Below are 22,032 nucleotides of genomic sequence, written 5' to 3'. Positions count from 1 at the left end.
TACAGGGTTTTCCAGGGGTGCTCATAGAAGTGGGACACTTGGCTCTATCTTAGTGGAAGTGAACTTTATATGATGGGAATTAAACTATATGAAATGTTTATTGGAAAGGTTTTTTTTTTGGAAATTCCTATTGGATTTGTCCAACAAGGGTACTACATAGTCCAATTCCCATACCCTAAATTTCTTTTTCTGTAAGAAAGAGTCAATGTAGTATCCCACAACTATGAGAACAACTGAAAAACCTGGTAACCGTAGGGTGTATCAAAATATGCAGTTTTATGTAAAAAAGAAAGAAACATTTACAAATTAAAAACAAAAAGATTAATGAGTATCACAGAAATTTATAAAGAAGGAAGGAGAGAGGAACGTTAAACAGTTACTACTTAATTAATTAATTATATCATTAAGTTACTAGTTAATATGGATTGCTTTTGGAGTGTCTTTGTACTTTCATTTTTGCCATTACGTAGTTTATGGATGACCCCTATACAGCACATGTTTTCACATCCACATACCTCGTTGTTCTCGGAAACCATCACCATGGTGGTGGTGCGCTGTGGTGCCACCAGTTGAGCTCCTGCCACCGGCGCCCGAATCCTTCCGCTTGCTGCTAACGCCAATGAATCCACCGGTGTTGTTGTTGTTGTTGCCGTTCCCTGCGGCAGCGCTACCACCGGCAGTACCGTGCGCGACGGTAGCTCCAGTGGTGGCAGTTGAAGCTGCTACAGCCGTCGAACCGTTGCTCTCCGACGATGCTGCTAATGCATTACTGTTCTCTTTCTCCACCACACCACCGCCACCGCCCGACGAAGCGGAGGAGCTGCTGACGGCGGTGGTGGTAGTGGAACCCATGGCAGAGCCGGTCAGCTTATCGCTACCGTGATGATGATTGTGGGACGGAAGCGACGACGCCTGTTCCTTGCTGTCCTTGCTTTGTTCGGCCAGATGCTGCGCTACCTGGGCGTAGCTCAGCCGTACCTGAGGGGTGGCGGCGGGCACGGTGGCTGTCGCCGCAGTACTGTCGTGCGGAACCAACGGTGGGTGGTTCTGCAGCGAGAAGGTTGGCGGTGGGGGCTGTGGTGCCGCCGCCGCCGAGGTGGACGATTTACTGCTACCGGCAGAGGAAGTGTTAGCGTGGCTGGTGGCGGTAGTGTTTGTGGCGGCGTTGGTCGATGTCGACGGCTTTTTCGCCGCACCACTACCACCAGCAGAAGTGACGGATGGGGAGGCGGCGGCGGCGGCGGCGGCAGTACCGGAGGAAGAAGATTTGGTAGTGAAATCAGTCGAGGTCATCGTTGCCGCGTTGGCCGTCGTGGGTGGAGGAGCGGAGGCGGCCGCCTCGCCCTTCACTACCGACGCCGCACTCTCGAGCGTCGCGGTGGAGGTGGCCCGGGAGGTGGTGGTCGTCGGCGCAGCGGTGACAGGGGTCGCCGCCATTTGCAACAACGATACGTCAGTCTTGGTAGATTTATCGGCCGTACTGGTGCCGGTCGATACCGGAGCAGCGCTGTTGGCGGCAGCGACCGACGAATGCGTCGTACCGGTCGAGGCGGAGGAGTGGGAGGAGGAGGAGGAAAGCGTGGACGCAGTTTGACTGCCACCACTCGTTGCGGCATTTGTGCTGCCTTTTATCACAGGTAGATGATTATTCTGCTGCTGCTGGTTACTGGTTCCCGATGCACCGGAAGCGCCATTGCTGTTCGTTGGACCGGATTCGTTAGTGGCCGCTTTCGGCTCCGTCGCGCTCTTGCCGCCCAGGCTAAGCTCGTTGCTGCTGCTGCTGCTGTTGGCGGAAACGACCGGCACCGTCGCCGTGCCGGCCACGATGGCCGCCACCGTCGCCGCACCCGGTGCCCGTACGCCCTTGGCCGTACCCTTGACGACGTCCGCCAGCCGATGGTTTTCACCCCAGGCCGAAACGACGGGCGGTGGTGCGGCGGCGGCGGCCGGACCCGATAGCAGACCGGAGGACGCACCACCGGCTGTCGCGGCACTGCTGGACGCGAGTCCTCCGCCTCCTCCATCCGACGCATCGTTCCGATGGGCGGTGGTAGAAGACGTGGAGCTGCTGGCACTGGTTCCGGAAGCATTGCCTACAGCACCGCCCGGAAGATGCTGCTGCGCTGCTTGGCCGTAGGTGGCGGCGGCCGCGGAAGCATTACCCCCTTTCGAGCCGGAGCGGCCCGCACTGGCGTTTCCACTGGCGGAACTACCGGCCGTCCCGCCGGTCCCGGCCGTGATGAGGCTGCGTCCCTCGTGGCCCGGAAGGGGCGGAAATGCCGCTGGTTCGAGATCGAACTGAACACTGGTACTGTTGCTGCTGCTGTTGGTGGTGCTGGAGCTGTTGTTGCTGTTGGTGGTGGTGGCACTGTTGGAGCTGGCGGCCGTACTGCCGCCCCCGTTGCTGGCTGCGCTACTAGCACCACCGCCTCCAGCGTTCGACGATCCACCTGTCGCGACGATCGCTTGCTGATGGTGCTGCTGCTGGTGGTAGTGGTGATGCTGCTGCTGCTGCTGCTGCTGGTTATGATGATGATGGTGCGATCCCGAGCCCTGCGATTGTTGCTGCGCCGTGTGCAGCTGATGGGAGGACTGCTGCAACACATGGTGTTGCTGCTGGTGCGGCTGGGACTGCTGACCCGCCGCTCCCTGCTGATTATGATGGCCGTGAGGATTGGTACTGGTGTTGCTGTGTTGCTGCGTTTGGTGATTGTTCGCACCCGAGGAGGAGGACGAATGGTGGTGCTGCTGCTGCTGCGATTGCTGATGATGGCCTAGGTGCGGTTGCTGACTCATTGGATGCGAATGGTACTGCTGCTGCTGCTGCTGGGTGTGGTGCATCATATCCTGCAGCTGCTGCTGCTTATTGTGGCCACCGCCTGCTGCACCGTGCTGCTGAAAGGAAGAACTGGAATCGAGCAACCCACCGCCAGACGGTGCTGCTGCCGCATTCCGATGGTGCCCTTGTTGCGAGTGGTATCCACCGCCACCGTGATGCTCCGACGCGATGAGACCGCCGGCGTATCCATTATTATCACCACCGCGCCCACGGTCCCCGCGGCCCTGGTATTTACCGCCCCCGCTACCTCCTCCTCCTCCACCGGTGGAAGGCGCCAATTGGTTGAGACTAGTTGTATGCATGATAACCTTATTGCTACTGGTATTATTCACACTGGCTGCACCGTTGTTGCTGCTGCTGCTGCTGCTACCGTTGTTAGTGTTACTGCTATTACTGCCGCTGTAGATCGTACCGTGCCGCATGCTGCTGCCGTACATGCTGCCGCCGGCCGCGGCCCCACCAACACCGCCGTCCATCGGCATCATCATCTCGTCCTTCCGTCGGCGCGGGTTCCGCCGCGGCTGGTTCGGCACCCACGGCTGCTGGGTAGCGTCCAGCGACATGATCGTCGCGCTCGACGCGTTTGTGCTGGAGTTTTTGCGCCCGCCACCGGCCGTCGTGTAGGCGGGCACTACCAGCACCGTGTTGGCACCGGTTTCGTCCTCGTACACGTGCTGCTGCTGCTGTTGCTGCATGCCCTGCCGCTGCAGATCCGTCCGCACAACGAGCTCCATCGCTCCGCCGTCCGTTTGCTGCTGCTGTTGGCCACTGTAAAGTTGCTGCTGCTGCTGCTGATGTTGCAGTGGTGCGGCAGTTAGGTAGTGGGTGTACTGGGGAAGGTACACCATACCGGTCGCACCGGTTGCCGTCGTGCCGGCGGCCGTGGAAGGTTTGCCACCGAGCAGGCCGGCACTTTTGCCACCGCCGCCGCCCGCCGCGCTTGCCTGGTACGTGCTGGCGACCTGCGACTGGACGCCGGCGGCCCCAGAGGCAGCGCCACTGCCGGCACTACCTGCGCTTTGCGCCTGGTAGCCGCCGCCCGACGACTGCTGCTGCCGATGCATACCGGTTGAACCGGCGACACCGCTGTTCGTTGTAACCGACTGACCATCGTTACTTGCTCCTCCGTGCTGCTGCTGCTGCTGCTGCGATTGGCGTTTGTTGCGAGGATTCTGCCGGTGGCCACCGCCACCGCCCGGCACTCCACCGTACCGGCCGTTCTGCTGTTTGCCGCCGCCAGCCGCACCACCACCACCGCCGCCGCCAGCACCTGCCGCCGTTCCACCAGCACCACCGCTGGCCGGATAGACCGTCACCGGCTGCATGCCATTCGTTAGGTACGGGCTCATCTCGAAATAGTTGCCCTGAGCTGGCTGCCACGATGGCACGAAGCCGCCGTACAGTGGCTGCTGCTGGAATGGCTAAAAGAAGAGGAGCAAGTGTTATTACATCCAATCATCACCAAAAATAAAAGCACTACACAAAAAAGCAATCGCTCCCACACTCACAAACATGTGCACGGCCGTGTTGTAGCCCTGCGGCAACGGTGCATTGTGCTGCAGTATGTACCGCTGGCCATTCGGGTAGGTCGCAATGGTGGCCGCATTCAGGGGCGCCGTTTGTACCGGATCGTACGCTGCGGTCGTTACGCCGCCCATTGCAGCGGCGGCCGCGGCTGCCGCTGCTGCCGCGGCGGCAGTGGCCGAAGCGGCCGACGGCGGTATGACACCACCGACAGCAGCGCCCGCCGCGACGGCCGAACCCGGCGGCGGCGTCGTCCGGAAACCGTTCAGTCCATTTTTCATCGGCACACCGCCTACCGGTGTGATCGGTAGCCGGTTCATTGGTTTGGCCTTTATTCGCGCCATGATTGGTTTACCCTGGAAGCAGACAAAGCAAACAAAAAAAATCGTTATTATTTGTTGAAAATGTGGACAACCGAAGCGAAGCAGCGATGCAAACGAGGTACGCACCTGGAATTCTTTCACCTCCTCGCGCAAATACCGGAACGCTCGCTGGGCGTCTTCGTCCGACTCGAACGTAATGTACCACGAGTTGTTGTGGGCAAATTCGCAGGAAATGAAGCGCGGACAGTTTTCGCCTTGGAAAATGTTCTAAACAAACGGAACCAACATTCAGAAAAAAAAAGCGTACGTTAATTATGGTCCCCTCCATTGCTCCAATGGCTGCTATACAGTACCTTAACGTCCTCGACCGGCGTGTTGTCCGATATTTCACGCAATATCACGATGCACCGCTTGTGGTTCGGGCGCACCTTTAGGCCATCCTCGTCCACCTGCACGTTCGGGGACTCACGCAGCACCTCCGTTATCAGCTTGATGTCCTTGGTAAGCTTCTTCACCTGATTGAAGTTCGCAATTGTCCAGATTGGCACGTACTGATCGTTGTCCATTTGTGTCAGGAGATATGTGTCGTTCGCAAGGTTTTCTCTGCAACAAGAATGATTGGGGTGGTTCGATTAGCTGGAGGGATTTTACGAGATTTAAAGACACACACACACACACACTTACCGCGAAAAATAGTAATCAAGCTGTGTTTGTAGCAGCTGCTTCAGCTGCTCTAAAGGCATCCCGTTGTGTTCGGTACTACTACTGCTACTAGTAGGATTGTTGTTATCACTGGAAACGACGATGGTACCGCCGCCACTGTTCGCTACTGGCGGCCCCACCATCCCGCCGTCCATCAGCATCACCTTTCCGACGTCGGTGGCGGCCGTGACGACTGCCGCACCGTCGTTGATGATGCTACTGCTGACGCCATTATTGTTGCTGCTGCTGCTGCTGCTCGGCGGATGGCTACTGACGAGGGCAGGAGTGCTATAACTATTATTACTAGTGTTGGCCGTGGCTATTATTGCAGCGTTGGTAACGGGCGCCGCCGTAGCAGGCGAGGTGCCGCCTTCCGTGTAGTACTCCTGTGTGGCGGCGGCGTTGGAAGCAGCCGTCGATGCTTCGTTCGCAGCAGCGGTTCCGTTCAGGGCACTGTAGTCCACCGCTTGCGGGGCGGCTTGTGGTGCTGGCTGCTGCTGCTGCTGTGCTACGATCGTCATGCTGGACATTCCGCTGGTTATGATTGTGCTTGCCGCTGCTGCTGTCGGTGTGATGACTGTGGCGACCGAGACCGCTCCCACGCCGGGGGCAGAGTAAACCGCGCTAGAAGCGTTTGTGGACAGTAAGCCTGTTGTGTTGTCGACACCATTCATCAGCACGTAGCCTGTATTTTTGAAAAAAAGGAGACATGAAAAGAGCAAGGAAAATTGATTAGAAATCGTAGAAAAGGGAAACCATGTTTCGAGTAAAGTTGGTTACTATTGATTACATCTATCACAGAGTGAGGGAGGGAGGCAATAGAGAAGAAGATTAAACCCCAATAAACACCTCTATCTTTCGTTCATCTTTACACTCCGCAATCTAAAAACATTGAACATTGGTGCACAGATCAGGGGTGTACGAATGGCTTTTCATTGAATGTTCCTTCAATTTCCTCACTGTAATTGATTCTCGTTTTCAATTTCAAACCATTTAAAAGAGACTTTTGCTATTTGCTTCAACAAAAACTTCATTCGAGGGCTTTGAAATCATTTAACATCGAAAGTCGATACTTCCATGTCGAAATTCTTAAAATAATAATTTACAGCAAAGTTCCACTCGTACACGCTTTAGATTTAACCATACGTTCAACCTGCTCCAAAGGCGACTAATGCATCATAAAATGCAGTAAAAAAGGAAGGAATTCCCCAATGCGGTTACAAATTTAGCACAAGCCTAATAATAGATTCCTCCATTCTGTGCGATGATGGAATACAAACATTGATGCGATGATGGAATACAAGTTCTTCTTTGTCACATATCATTTTAAATTGTCAAGATAGCATTCAAACAAAAAGGTTACAGGGTTTCGAATCATATAAGGGAATAGTTCAATCTCTTAGGGTCGGGGAATAGTTCAAATCGGTAGGGGAATGTGGCAAATCGATAGGGGAATGTTGCATGCAAGCTGTGGAAGTTTGCAATCATATAGGGGAGTGTTGCAATCAACTAGGGGATTTTTGCAAGCATACTGTGGAGCTGTCATCAGACTGTGGGTGCCGGTGCAGAAAGCTTCGAATTGATACCGATGATGTTTTCTTAAAAACATCATTTGAATTTGTTTTCGTGTTGCATTCAGCTCTCTACAAATGACTACTAAATATATCCTGCTGCGGAGCCATACTTAAACATGATAAGTTAGTAAAATTAACGAAAATATTGTGGGGTATTTACAGCGGCATCCATAGTCTGATGACAGCTCCACAGTATACTTGCAAAATTCCCCTAGTCGATTGCAACACTCCCTTATACGATTGCAAACTTCCACAGTAGTGATAGGAGCTCGGAATCGAACCTACCCGATTCCGATTCCATGTTCGGAATCAATTACTGATTCCGGAGCCAATTCCGGAACCGATTCCGGAGCCGATTCCGGAGCCGATTCCGGAGTCGACTCCGGAGCCGATTCCGGTGCCGATTCCGGAGCCGATTCCGGAGCCGATTCCGGTGCCGATTCCGGTGCCGATTCCGGTGCCGATTCCGAAGTTCACTCCGGAGCCGTTTCCAGAGTTGACTCCGGAGCGAAAATCTCCATGATAATGGATCTATTCCGGAGTCGATTCCGATTCCGGAGCCGATGCCGGAATCGATTCCGGAAACTGATTGCGGACCTACTATCCAGAATCGATTCCAGAAGACTGCGAAACTAGCCGGAATCGATTCCGACAAAAACTTCATTTTCCCATTACTATTCCACCAGCTTGCTTGCAACATTGCAACCACAACCACAAGTTTGAAATAAGAAAATGTAAAGAAAAACCTTAAAACCAACATGATGCATGACGAATCTTTGTCAGCAATTATATTCCTATACTTTCAGAGTTAATTCTTCTTCGTGGCGTAACGCCCCAATAGTTTTTTGTCGACTCGTAAGTCTTAATTGCATCACGAAAACACCGGACAGCCAGTCAGTCCAATTCCACATATCCCAGCGCCAACATATCCCAACCGAACACACTCTGCCACATGATAGACTTTTCTTTAGCTGCGGCTAAAAGAACGATTTCGGAACGGAAAACTTCTTAACCCTTGTCCTGTGGGGTGTGTGTGTGTGTGTGTAACAGAGCACCGGCGAAGCAAACGAACACTCCCCGCGTTTCCCAATATATTCGGACTTTACCTTGGACCTGTGTGTGTGCGTGTGTGTGTCGACAAGCAAAACAAGAAGGTGCACCAACCGCACACGGAAGAACTTCATAAATAATTCATTGGAAGCACACACGCTTCGTTGGTCGAACGGAAAGGGAGACTCCTTTTTTTTTGTACGATGTGGATGAGTTTTGGGGTGCCAAATTAGAATGCATTCTACCTTGTCTCGTCTCTGCTAAGGCGGAACACACAAAACCATACCAATACCAAGGAACAAAACCATACCAATAGAGGGGAACTGTTGTATTGGAAAGGTTTACCAGTCTCCAATAGGAAGGTTCTGAAGTAGTATCGCTAGTTAGTTTTCATGATTCAATTTCAGTTTCATTTTCATCTCCAGTTTTAAAATGTGAAATTACTTTTCCAACAGATGAGGCTACAGCATTCTCAACTACAACCCGAAGAGAATGTGTTCTTTTGGCCTTTAAATGCCATCTTTCACTGAAGCATTATCGCTCTTCCCAGCACCAAGCATATGGCATAGTAAGAAAATAGCCCCTGGTCTTCACTACTGGAGGTCAGTCGACGGCCGAGACACGAGTTTGCGCAACTTCCCTGAGAAACCCTTTCCCTGCTCTCTCAGACTGTGTACTCCAACAATTTGCCGAATTTCCGTGATGGGACGCGGTGTCAGGGCGCGGGCAATGGAACAACGGCCACAGACACACATCGAATGATCCAAATCTGGCTCTTGGATGCCGCCGTTCCCTCATGCGCTGGGGAAGAGACGACAATCGTGTCTCGATAGTACCGGGGCCAGGCGTGTTGAGAACGGGAGCTGCTAGAGCTAAGATGAGTTCGTTCATGCTACAGTCTCGGCACAGAGCAATGACTCTCTCGGGATCGGTGCGAAACTTAGACTCAGTCGGTCAAGTCAGTTCTAACCCCCATCTGTCATCACCAAGCGGCGCACACAGCTGGGAAGACGAAACCAGGGTGTTGGTGACAAGCCGTTTGGTAAGATGGAGAGATGGTGTTGCCCAGGAGGACGTGCTGTTTGGGGGCGCAGCGTCGTAGACCGAACCCGAAATAGACAGACGCAGTGCTGCTGCTGCTGCCGCGTGGACACACCGTGTGCCGGAATATGACAAAATGGGGTTGACAAGAGGTGTAGCCAGTCCGCCAGCCAGGAAAAGGCGAAAAAGAGAGGAAGAGAAGGAGAGAGAGTTCGTAGGTTATTTTCGTTCGCCAATCGGTCGAAGCGCTCGCGCAAACCATGCCGGGAAAAGAAAGACCTTTCCGTGTGTTCTATGGTGTGTGTGTCGTGGCAGTAGTAGTAGTAGTAGGGGGTGGATATGTGCTGACTTTCTGTTGCACAGTAACACCACCCCACCCCACCCTGCGCATCCTCCTGCATCCGCAAAGGTGTAGAAAGTGGACAACGGCAAAAGGCAACATTGGGGCAGACCCGGCGGCACACGCAAGCGCTCACACCGTTGCGCCGAGCGAGAATTGACCGGCAGAGGGCAAGTAGCCGATGACATAATCTAAGTATAGACACAATAGGGTGGGAAGGGAGAGGAAATGTACCGTTGGGTATCAGCAGGCAGTCGCCGCTAGCTCGGGACAGACGCGGCGACGAAATCAAGCGCACCCCAGTTGTTGTTGTCGGTCGAGTTTATGCCCTTAATCAGTGTGCTAGACGACGACGACGCGCGCGATCGAAAGTTCAAACCCGACAAAGTTCCCCTCTAGCCGCTCTAGATCACAATGGGAAGAGTGGTCTCAGAGGGGCAAAAGGGAAGGTGTAATAATATTTGAGGATATTGTGATGAAATAGAGATGCAAAAGAGTGATCGAGCCAGAATACGATCACTGAAGGGATTTTGGAATGTCGGGGAATATCTTTCTACTGTCTATCTTTGTAAAATAACGCAATGTTCTTCAACATCTTGTCTTTCAACTTCAATATCTAAGCTTCAATTTTGTTTTCAAGAAGTGCATGCACACGATCATGACAAAATGCTAACAAATTATACAGTAAAAAGTTTAATGTTTCCTATTAGATTTATGGATATGGACTAGACTTATGGCAGCTGGCGGCTATGTCATCACACAAACGAACACACCAAACTGACACGCGAAAGTGGTTATTAAAATTTAAAAATAGGCAAATGAGATTTTAAAATGTAATAGTAGTAAAGCATGTGTAAAAATCGTAAAAAAAAACTCTCTACAAGGCTAAAAACGAAGATGCAATGTGTCAATCAAACAAGTTGATAAATATTTATACTAAAACATGCTGAATTTACAGCATTCTAACTTAAATGATCATGGGAGGGAAAATCAAAACATCAACTGCCAAAAAAATATTCTCCAAGACTATCACTTTTACAGTGTGTTGACGTTTTTGGAGGCAAAAGAATTGATTTTAAAAATTAAAAAAATGTAAGAAAAGGCACTAAGATGCGCTCAACTTATAACAAACATTGCGAACCTATATGAACGAACATGATTTTGCTAGCATATTCTTCAAAGAAAACTAATAAATAATTTTTTTTATTATTAACATTGCCGTCTTGTGTTGGGTTTCATGAATCTTTCGTTGCGATTCATTCATATGAATCTTCATTGGTGAGTGATTCGAATCTCGAATCGAATTTTTAAAGATTCACGCGTCTCTAAAGATTCACGAATCTATGAAAAAGACGAATGAAGCTCAAATGCTGAAAGTCTCTATAAGCAAACCAAACGACAGCGAATCTTCAAAGAATCATGAATCTCCAAAGATTCACGAATCATCAAAGAGTCATGCATCTCTAAATATTCTTGAATCTCGTATGGTTCATGAATCTATAAGCTTCATAAGTCCATTAAAATTCATATAACTCTAGGGATTCATGAATCTTTAGAGATGTATGATTTCCAAAATATTGAATTTGCTCAATCCCAGCTAAAACTTGCCCGTTGTGGGTTCAAGCCTCGCATGGGCCGTATCCCCGTAGCAAAACAAACTATCCGGCTGCGTGGTACTTGCCAAGAAGTCTCGATAGCCTGTACAAGCTGGCATGACCACGTAGGTTGTTACGCCAAGAAGCTTTATGATTTTTTAGAGATTCATGAATCCCTAGAGATTCGTTAATCTTTTGAGATTCATGAATCGTTCGAGATTAATGAGTCTTTCGAAATTCATGAATCTTTGAAGATTCATCAATATTTGAGATTCATGAATCTTTCCATCCGAGATACAGATTCATTGAATCATTCCAAAGATTCATTCAGATTCATGAATCTGAATCAGATTTACCCAACACTATTGTCGTCGTTGGGTAAAGAGTAATTGCAAGAGAAGATAACATTCAGAAATTGCAAACAAAATCGAACCTGCACCACCTGCTGCTGCTACTACTTTGGATTTTGTTCCTTTTTCGGCCAAGGTGTCTATAACACATCCTGTTTCAAATACAACAACAACGAAAAACCTGTCAGAGAGTACGAAATCTCATTTTTAGCCTGGTGAAATAGGCTTGCCTCTCTTCCCTGTCATGTCCCTCTCACACCATCGATCAACTAATGTTGTTTTTCCGAGTTAATTTTCCCAATGCCACCACACCAAACACGATTGCAACATTGTATCATCATCATCGCCGAACGATTCATGTGTGCACAACACACGGCGCGATATCGACTAGGAGAAGCAACAGCAGAAAATAAGGTGATCGGTGGGGGTAGAGGGGAGTAGTAGCCACCACAACAACAACAACAACAACAACGCCATCATATTTCCGAATAAGCCGATAATGATGGAAACAACATAACTGTGCCTGCTCCACTTTCAAACTCGCTCGTTGACCAGGTTGGGAAAGGGAGGGAGCGAGAGCGAACCAAAGGTGGCGATTTGGGAATGTGGGGGGTTGGCGGTGTGGCCATTGGCCTTTACACTGGCGGCACTCTCTCATCATATTACCCCGCAAGTTTTGTTCCGCTTTTCCCTAACCCCCACCAGAACACAATCAACAGGCGCGCGCGCACACACAACCCGTAGTAGTCAGTCGTATCATTTTAACGGTAGTCACTCGGAGAGTGTACTTTTGCCGGATTTGTGATGTACAGCAACATTGATCTTCTTTTACAACTCCACCACCAGCAGCAAAAGACCAGCCCGTCGGTGAGGGTGAAGCAATCAGAGAAACCCCGAACCGTGTGCTAATGGGGGGACCTACCACAGGGTCTTTCTAATGCCAGCTGGACACACACGCAATGTGCGCCCGCGCGTTAGACGGACGATGGTCATTGGCTTTTTTTTTTGCTGCGCTTCTCAGAACATATGTTGCCTCGTGTCAATGTCTCAATGCCAATCCTCCCATCGGTCACATTCAATATATATTTCCCCTGTGGATGTCCCTCTAATCGATAGAAAATTTACAAAGATTGATCATTAAATATGACAGTTATGCGTGCATTTATCGCACGCACTTGGTACAACGCTTGGGTTCGGTGGAAAATCCCCCGAGGGAATTTTGTCTAGCTCGTCCATCAACGCTGGGGCTCAGTCATTTGGAACCGAATAAACGCATTTTCATAATTTAATACGGGGCCGACAATGTGATCAGCGTTAGGGTCACTTAATAAGAATCACTATTACAAAAATAAAGGGAATTCCATGAATTGTGGCTTGTTAAAGAGAAGGCCTTGATGAGGAACGATGTACGGGGCACAACGTAATTTCCATTAGTTCAATGGAATGCCTTCAGTCGAAATTATGTTTTACGGTTAAATTGAGCTTTTTCCAATGTATCCAATTTGCAAGCCTATATACAGAACCAAAAAGATCCTCAGTTTGTTCCAAAGTTGGCATTTCGGTTGGATTCGCTTACCCTGGGGAGTAGGATATTTGCTCAACGGTAGGATCACTGCTTAGGCACAGGGAAAGTTTTCATCAAGAACTTCAAACCTTATAAATAAATAAATGAAACCTACTCTAGTGATTCATGATTAATCTTGCTAAGAGTTGCTGCCTGTTAGAGTTATTACGATATTGGTAGACGCAATTAGAGATGTGCGCGTAGAGTAAATGAGCGAGTTGAATCCTACAATTCAATGCCTGAATTCGTCTCAATACGACGGTTTTATAAGAATCTTTTCACTACTTGATGAGTATATACACATTTCTTATGACTTTTAGGTTTTGTTCACACTGTAGGAGAGAATAGAGTACCAAAAGAAGACATTTTTATTCGTTCCAGAGAGTTAGCGAGTTGAATCCCAAAAGAATGAATCACAGACACTAGGTCGGTGCTGACAGCGGAAGAGTTGAATCGTTAAACAGTGAGTTAAGGCTTAAAATCCCTCAGACCACAGGAAAAAAGGGGATTCAAATCACTGAAAATAGTGAGTCTAGCAGCGCGTCCTCCAGCGGAGGCCTAACGATCTTGAATAGTTTAAAATTAACCGTAGACCTTTTTCCCCCAAACTGGGTCCACCACTCCCCCCCCTTTACTACAAAGAAGCTCTCCTTCGACGAAAGAGACCTCCTTTGGCGTGCCGCTAAATTTAGTCTCTAATTTTTACCACTCATTTTGCGAACCTGGGTCTGGCCACCCCCTGGGGGTTTGGGAGCTTCAAATATAACAAAACCCCACGAGACCTCCTCCTGCCACTGTGTTCATAGTTTGGAGGTGAAACAACATGAACAGGTTTCGCGCATAATATTCGCACACTATGACCTTCTTGCTTTTGGCTGCTCTTTGCACTTCCCAACCATCAAACGTCTTTCTCTCTCCAAATAAGACCACATGCTCTTGGCGGGAACTGGCGAACGCTCATCATCAAATCCCCCGCTTCTTTATCAGCCGATGATGAAGAAAAATCGAAGAAATTCGTAAGGCCACACGGCAAGACCCATGCCGAGTTTGTGCAGAAGAAGAGGAGATCTTTTTACCTTCTAATGATTCAAGTCACACGCGGAATTTGAATTTGGCATTTAACTACAAAAGATCATTTGGAAGCAAACATATACACACAGAAAACGCCGTCTATTAAAACAAACCTGTTTGCGGGAACGAGGAAAGTGCGGGATTTTGGGGGGGGGGGGGGGGGGATCGAGTACAGAAAAGAGGCATAAATGGAATAACCTGATGCGCCCCCACTTGGGTCTCGATCATATATCGTATGTCTGCTCGCTCTCGGTGCCGAAGATTCACCACGATCGATTTTCAGTCGGCAAAAAATTATGCTCGCGATGTGGAGAAGCGTGTCTATTGGGAGAAGCGTGTTGGCGCCCATTTTGGAGGTTTGTAAGCGTAACCTTTTGGAGAAGGCTTTCGATACCAGCACGGTTGTTTCCAAGAAGATCGCAAACATCACTAAAAGTGATGATGCTGGTAAAGTTTCGCTTTTTATCACGCTTTTTATTTGCTCCGGGCCGTGTCTTGGGCTGTGTTCTCCCCCCGACTGAACAAATGGCTGCTTTCGAAGGCAACACGCTGCTGCTGCAGCTGCCACAAAAAAAAACCAGTTCTTCTTTAGTTTATTGGTTCAAATGCTTGCACGAGAGATATCGGGGGCAGTACGAGCTAGTAAGAAGACAAACCACCGCAGGGACCACTAACACTCTCGCGTAAAACCTTCACAGCTCCTATGCAGCTCCCCAATGCCCCAAATTCAATGTGCAGCAACCAAACTAGCCCCCAACAACACACAGAGCCGTTGTCGCTCTAAGGTCATCCCCTTCCTTAAAAGTGGTCGGTAATCCCGTCCACTGCATAAACCAAACACCGAGATCATCATCCACCTCCCCGTGAGGCTCTCTCACGCTGTGAGGCTCCGCTGCGCTTTGCCTTTGGAGGACGGTGGCGTGAGATGCACCTCGTGTGAATTTGATCCGTTTTCATCATCCCAAAACAAAACGAGAAGAGGAAAGGCAGCTCTTCGTCTGCATCACTGTATCTCACCACCCCGCCGTTTTTGTTGACATTCGGCTTCGGGGTTGGAAGTTGGTCGCTCGCGCTTGTGCAATCGAAGGGGTGTATCGTTTCATTGGAAGGCGGTTAGTTTGGTTAGTTGGTTGTTAATTATCGGGCGGCATATTACACACCACATCAGAACCGCAGAGAGCATTGCACAAGAGTAGGGCAAAAGCAAGAGATAGAGAAAATTTGCGATCGAAAATGCAATATACCTGGAATTTCCCATATCAATGGTCCAAACACAATATTTATTTATTTCTTTTTTATTTATTAAATAGCCACGTGAGGTTCATTCCAAACCCATGACGAGCATGTTAGGCCGTACATTCAACGACCGTACCAGCGCAAATTCGTGTTTTTTAATCACAATATGTAATCACAATTTTAATTATTCAATATACTACTCCAAGGAACAAGAAAGATTGTTAGCATGAACTTTTAATTGGTTTTGACGAAATCTCCAAGGTTTGATATTTCTTTATGGGTTTCGTGTTCGATCTGTAGCCCAAAAAACTGATTTTATCTTTTTTATGAACCTTAAATATGTGCGACAGATCGAGCCTGTCGATATAGCCTGTAAATATGTGCGACAGATCGAGATCGATGATTCTAACGATATACCTTTAATGATCCTAATCCCGTGGTACCTTTAATGATCCTAATCCTACCTTTAATGAGGGCGGTCCCGTGCCACAGTCGTCAACTCGAACGACTCAATAACATGCCCGTCATAGGTTCAAGCCCAGAATGAACCGTCTCCCCGTAGCAAGGATTGACTATCCGGCTGCGTAGTAATGAATTAAGTATCGAAAGCCTGTATAGTCCGGCATGTCCGCGTAGGACGTTACGCCAAATAGAAGAAGAAGAAGATCCTACTGATTAAATCATTCAACACAACAGTTGAAGCAATCTTCGTAATTATTAACTGTATGAAGCGTGTTATTGTTGCAGTGATTTTAGTCCTGTGGAAAGCCCTAATTGTAGATCTTATTTATTGCATTATGTTTTAAATGAAATATACATTATGTAAATTTTTGGTGGATTGTTTTTTTCCCCATAATGATATAAATGGGGAATTCCAACCTCCTGGTTAGCAACAAATCATCCCATCTTTATGTTGATCCTTCATTTCTGAATAACGCGTATGAACAGTCTGTTGGGATTAAAGGCTACCCGAGTACACTCTAGAGATGTTGTTGTATTACAATATAAAAATAAATGAAAATGTACTATAGTTAATACTGTTTTTGTATGATAAATTGATAAATTAAAAAAAAAATTTAAAACACACATTGCATCTGCGGCGTAGCCTGACATACGCTTTCAGGCAGAAAATGCCTAAAGGTCACCCCAGTCTCAGCCGCCGCATCTTAGAGAAGCTACGCTCGACCTACGATCCATACGTCGAAAGTGAAAGGAGCCTTTTAAATAACACCAGCAAATATTTGGATGATCAGCACCAATACACTCAAAAAGTTCAATAATTGCTCCATGTCTTACCTCAATAAGATTCTCTCGTAAACTATTGAATCATATGTTCTACCCCAACAATGTCAAAACGGGAGGTTCTTGACGTCTTGTGATGGCGCGGGAGCGGATGCAGATAAACTCACCAATTCTTGACAAACTGCCAAACAATTGTTCCGTAACGGCCGTCAAAAGCACGGACGGATATATGCATACAGCAAAAGCCGGCCCAGCGTATCATCATCAACGCCACCTCTCCTATTGGTTTGCAGAGCCCTTTGTGTCACGCGACACGCGGGTCGTGCGGGCTTGCCGCCAGCTCCCTGGCGTGACGTGTCGTCGGAGCTTCGCGAAGGGTGAGCGAAGAGGAGCGAGACAGAGTGACATTCCGTCGAAGTAACATCATGCAGTACGACGGTGATATCCACACCTTGCCGCCGCCGCTTTGACTTCCTTGATGGGCAGAGTATAACACCCCCACCAAGTCAAACACGATGTACTGTGGGGAGAAGGTGCAGATAGTATATGAGGAGGTGTGTTGGGGGATGTACTGAGATTCCTGCTGTCAAATAATTGCCACCAACCGTGCGCTCTCTCGCTCTCTCTTTCACTCTCGCCTTCCTGTCCCGTGTTTGAGACGCACGCAGCACACAAGATTGGCACCTGATCAGATATCTCTCAAGATGTCGGGTGTCTTTATATGCTGGCTTAAGTGTCGAACAGGGCAACAATCACATACACAGAGCTGGGAGGAGGAGGTGTAGATGGCACCGAAAACCACGCACACACAAGATCAAACGAGGTGATGCGCAAGAATTTTTGGCACAAGCCGCTGTTTTGTGCGCTCACCCACTTTCTGCACCACACCCCGCCGTTCGTCCCTCGGCAACATACACACCACACGAGGGGGCAACGCACCGTACGTACGTGCAAACGTGAAGAAGACATTCGACACCAGAGTGAACCAGCCACGTGAGGCGGGGACGGCAACACCACAATCAAGAAGGAAGAACAACATACAACCTCCTCCTCCTCTTGCTGTTGGTAGGAGGGGGCGTCGTGAAAAGGGAACAAATGAACTCCTGTACGGTGTTGATGATATACCTGACGTAACTCATATCATATCATTTATGTCAGCGAGGAGGCGGCGGGTGGTTTGTGGTTTTTTGGCATTCTTCTTTCAGAGACCGACCAAAATGGATCATCACACCGTACGCGCCAAGAGGGAAATATATCACACACCGCACGGGGATACAGCAGCAGCAGCAAGCAAGCAGGAGCGCAACAGTAGCAGCGATGCGATGCCGGAAATTATCTGTGACAGATTATTAGTTTTCTGTGTCAATTTTGATGTATTGCAGCACTTTTTTAGTGCTCTCTGCTGAAACCGATGACGTAAGACAGATTGCAGGGCTGTAATAAGGGTATAAGAGATAGAGTCCTGTTGATCTCAAACTATTTGTAGGACATCAATGTAGAGTTTTAACCGTTTGATGAGCTTTACAATGAGCCTCTTAGCAAAAAAAAAAATCTGTAAAATATTATATATTTGATTAATAAGGTGAATATTTCCTTAATTTGTAGAAATCAGTAATATCAATTTGGTTGCTATGAAATGTTTAAATGCAATTGTAGAATACGTTTGAGCCATAGTAAATCAAATCTCACAAACTAAGCTGTTCATTTTGTTGAGTTTTAACGCTAGTCAATGGAACTGGTTGTTTGGTGTAATCGTTAGCGCCACGCGGCGAAGCAAAACTCGGCCGACGTTAGTTCAAAACTCAAATAAATCGAGAAATCAAAACTTGATCATAATTATATTTATACATTTTATCTACCCAACTGAGGCTACTATACTAAGCTAATTAGTCCAAAAAATGCATATATATAATACAAATTACATTGTTGTTGTTTGTAAGTTTAACGAGGTTTTGAACCTCTTAGGATCACTTTCGCCTCTAGACATACATTATATTGTTGTATACATTACTATAGTGCAGAGAAACCCAAGGCGTATCAAATCAGAATCTAAATTATGTGACAGTTCAATTGGAAGTTTAATCTTTCTTATTGGTTTCTCCATTTCCAGCACAATCGATAAACAATTTTACATTGGTATTGAGTTCCTTCCAAATTGTTGCACATTGTAACGTAAAATTCCATCGCATTCAAACGACATTTTGAAACATTTTTGTTCATAACTTCAAAAGCTTAAATATCAACACGTTCCCAAACACACAAGCGCGCGCATACCCACTTAAAAGAACAATGAAAGGCCTTGTTTTTCTTATTTACACTTCATACAGGGGGGCTAGAGCAAGCTGAGAAACTGGGGGGCAAAAATGGAATAACTTTGTGTTTCAAATCAACCAAAGGTTACACGTTGAAGTATTGTAAAACGCGACCATTCCTTCACACTTGTGCTGCGACTAATTGTTCTTCCCATGCCATTGCCATCTCATGTCAATGTTCGTGTGTGTGTGTCTCATAAAGGTGCAAAGTAGGTGCTAAATGGAGGGACAAACCCACTCCTCCCAGCAGCTTTGAAACCCATTAACGAGGAAAACAAGCAAATCATATTGAAATAAAGCACTGGAAAAGAGGACAAATTTGTTCTGTTATGGCGACTTTTAAGAGGAATGTTTAGGGAATGTGTTGAAATACTGCCAAAATAGTTCAAACAATTAACTACCATCTGGGCTTTCAAGAACACAGCGCGAACTTGCCACACAAATAGAACAAAACAGGTAGCAAACAATTTACTTAAGTTGCAATCAAAAATTGCAATCAACTCAAATTCAACCCCAGGGTGACGGAGTGGGGACAAAGTGATCGTTAAAAGATGTGCATTGAACAAAAAACGCACACACGCTGCAGCCACGCCACACGCTTGACACTCCCCCCGCCCCATTTGGTCAAGGAAACAGGTCGTTCGCAACAAAGCAAATCGATTACCATCAAATGTCGATTGATTTTCTATCAAAAACAACTGCCTACGGTAACACACCACACCACCGACATTCTTTCGTCCCTTTCCTTCCCCGGCTCGATTACTTCACCGGTCGCTTGCGAAACCAATCCGCCGCCCCTCTGGAACGATCGCGAGGCGGGAGCTGTTCGGGGTGGTGGCGCGTTGTGGTTAAAGCTTCCCCGTTTTTGCTTCAACCATGCGTTCGCAGCAGTACCTTCTACTCCCTTAATGTGCGTACCTCCACGGCCGGGTGTGTGTGTGTTTTTGCAAACCTAAGCAGTCCACCCCCAGCAGAGCCTTCCGTGCTTCGCTCGGGGTTCAGAACCACATTCCAATTCACAGCACTCGAATACCACACAGAACCTCCCCGTTATTGTTGTTGTTATGTGGTTTATTATTAGAAATGAATTTAAAATTCATTTTCTTCCCCCCCCCCCCCCTGTATAAGGCTTTTAATCGGCCTGAGAGGGGTTTGGCTGGTAGGCAGAAAAGACTGCTGGAAGACGGCTAGGCTGTAATTACACGAACCACAGCAACCCCCTTGCTCTCCAAAGGAACAAACCCCACCGATGGCGGCCGGGGGTGTGTGGTTTAGCCTTTTGCCACAAAAAAAAACTAGAACACTTTTACTTTTTCGCCTTCTTTTCGCCTTCCCATCGATATATCGGTGTACGTCAGCGCAAAAGATGGCTGAGAGCACATGCACCAGCGCCTAACACAATTGCACACCATCTAAGTGAAGGAGAGCGCTAATCAATCTCAATCAAATAAAAGCAACTGCACTACTGGAGGAGTTCGATTCCTTCGTCCATTCGCTGACGTACAATGCATCTCGGGGTGTGTGTCTGTGTATATATCGCATTTCCCCCATACACAGTCGATATATTGATTAAGAACTTTCGATTTGAAGTGTATCGGAGTGTGGCGCCACCATAATCGCGAAGCGAAGGAAATCGAAAGGGAAGCAGTGCGTATAGAATGTGCTACATTCGCAGCAAACACAAGGCGCTTCGAGGTCATTGCGGGTTAGGATTTTGTTTTGAAATTTTGTAATCAACTACGGGGGCATTCCAAATCGAGGAACCAAATGTAATAAAGCAAAGGCTTTTTAATACTAAATTAGTGCATCATTCCAGGCTCACGTTCTAGATGCACTGAAGTGTGTGAAATGTTGCATTAGCAGCAATTTTTTTCTTTCTTTTTTTTATACTTTGAGCCAATTGGCCTCATTCGCCTCTTTAGCAGCAAAATAAAGTACACAGAATGTGTAGGGATTCGACCACAATAATTTGTTTTGCCATTCACTTTTGTTATTCTTCATATAGTAAAAAAAAAGATTACATCTAATTACTCGAAGAATAAATAGGGGTCTGTCCATAAATTACGAAACTCTCGCAAAAGAAAGGAAGATAACTTTTTAGTGTTACGATTTCTTAAATATAGAAGAGGGGTTTGAAAACCTTTTTATGTAACACAAATGTAGATACGTTACGTATTTAATGGATATGCCCTTAATTATAATTAACGATTGAACTAAACTAGTTGCTTTTTCCCTTTTATATCATTTTATTCCGACATCTTAGAATTAATTACGTTAGAAATAACTACCTACTATAATCGATACTTATTTTAACTCCAAATGATCCATTTCAATCACGAAAATCATGCTCAATAGCTAGTTAACTCATTGAAAAGCAAACAATTACCAGATGAACCTAACACATGTTTTATTACACTTGAAACAAAACGGCAAAAACTCAATCAAAATTAAATCATTTGATGTAAAATGTGGAGTTTCAGCGAACGACACACGAATAGCAAAACAATTGCCAAATGTAATTTGAAAGACTAAACTCAATCATCCTATCCACATCCCCGTTGCCTATTAAACAACAATGATTGGATTACAGAATAAACCATTATTTACATCATCCTATCGATTCTGGCGTAACAATTTGATAGCGAAAACTCGGCCTCTTCTTTTTGTGTTCCTTAGGAAGAATATATATCAAAAGTAGAATCAGCAAAAACTGTTATCGTTCGCTGTGTACCTACTGAAACCGTTGCCATTTTTTAGCCAGCAATCCATCAGAGCCAGCTCATAAAACGGTCACGCAAATACACACACACATAAACACACAGCAGTGTGTGATTTTAAAATCGTACAAAATCCACACAAAACCACCCCAAAACGGAGATTGGCTGAGATACAACAACCAGGTAGCAGAGAGCAGGTCGATTTTTTTAAAACTTAAAGCGACGCAGCAACCGAAGGACAGGACACACACACACAAGAATCGCCATAAAACGGCTGCCTAAGAACCCCACACATTTGCTCTCTGTGTCTCTCTGTCCGCGTGTGCATTCGATGAGGGGAAACGTGGAAAAATGTACGAAAAACGCCAACCAGTCCCGACCGAAAACTCATAAAACCAGCAAATACGACCTGGTCAAGCGGAGGACGGGCGGTGGTAATGGGAAGGGGAAAGGTAGGGCAAAAATGGGGTTCACCGTTGCACCTACTGCTGCACAGACCCCCCCCCCCCCACCTCCTCCCTTCAAGACGACCGATCGCTCTCTTGTGTACCC

General features: G+C 47.4%; 1 protein-coding gene across 5 annotated transcripts in view; it reads right to left on the bottom strand.

Moving 5' to 3' along the window:
- LOC120950660 (la-related protein Larp4B) overlaps positions 1-22,032 on the bottom strand; it is a 52,747-nt gene that overhangs the window by 8,259 nt on the left and 22,456 nt on the right. For all 5 annotated transcript variants that reach the window (XM_040368879.2, XM_040368881.2, XM_040368884.2 and 2 more), the window contains 5 exons: positions 5,371-6,073; positions 5,040-5,289; positions 4,813-4,953; positions 4,348-4,719; positions 516-4,260 (listed from right to left, as the gene is read on the bottom strand). In XM_040368879.2, coding sequence (XP_040224813.2) covers positions 516-4,260; positions 4,348-4,719; positions 4,813-4,953; positions 5,040-5,289; positions 5,371-6,073 — 5,211 coding nt within the window. The remainder of the gene's footprint in view (positions 1-515; positions 4,261-4,347; positions 4,720-4,812; positions 4,954-5,039; positions 5,290-5,370; positions 6,074-22,032) is intronic.

Source organism: Anopheles coluzzii, chromosome 2 (genome assembly GCF_943734685.1).
Source record: "Anopheles coluzzii chromosome 2, AcolN3, whole genome shotgun sequence".
Taxonomy (NCBI): domain Eukaryota; kingdom Metazoa; phylum Arthropoda; class Insecta; order Diptera; family Culicidae; genus Anopheles; species Anopheles coluzzii.
The sequence above is the reverse complement of the archived record's forward strand: the minus strand, read 5'-3'. Positions and strand labels throughout refer to the sequence as shown.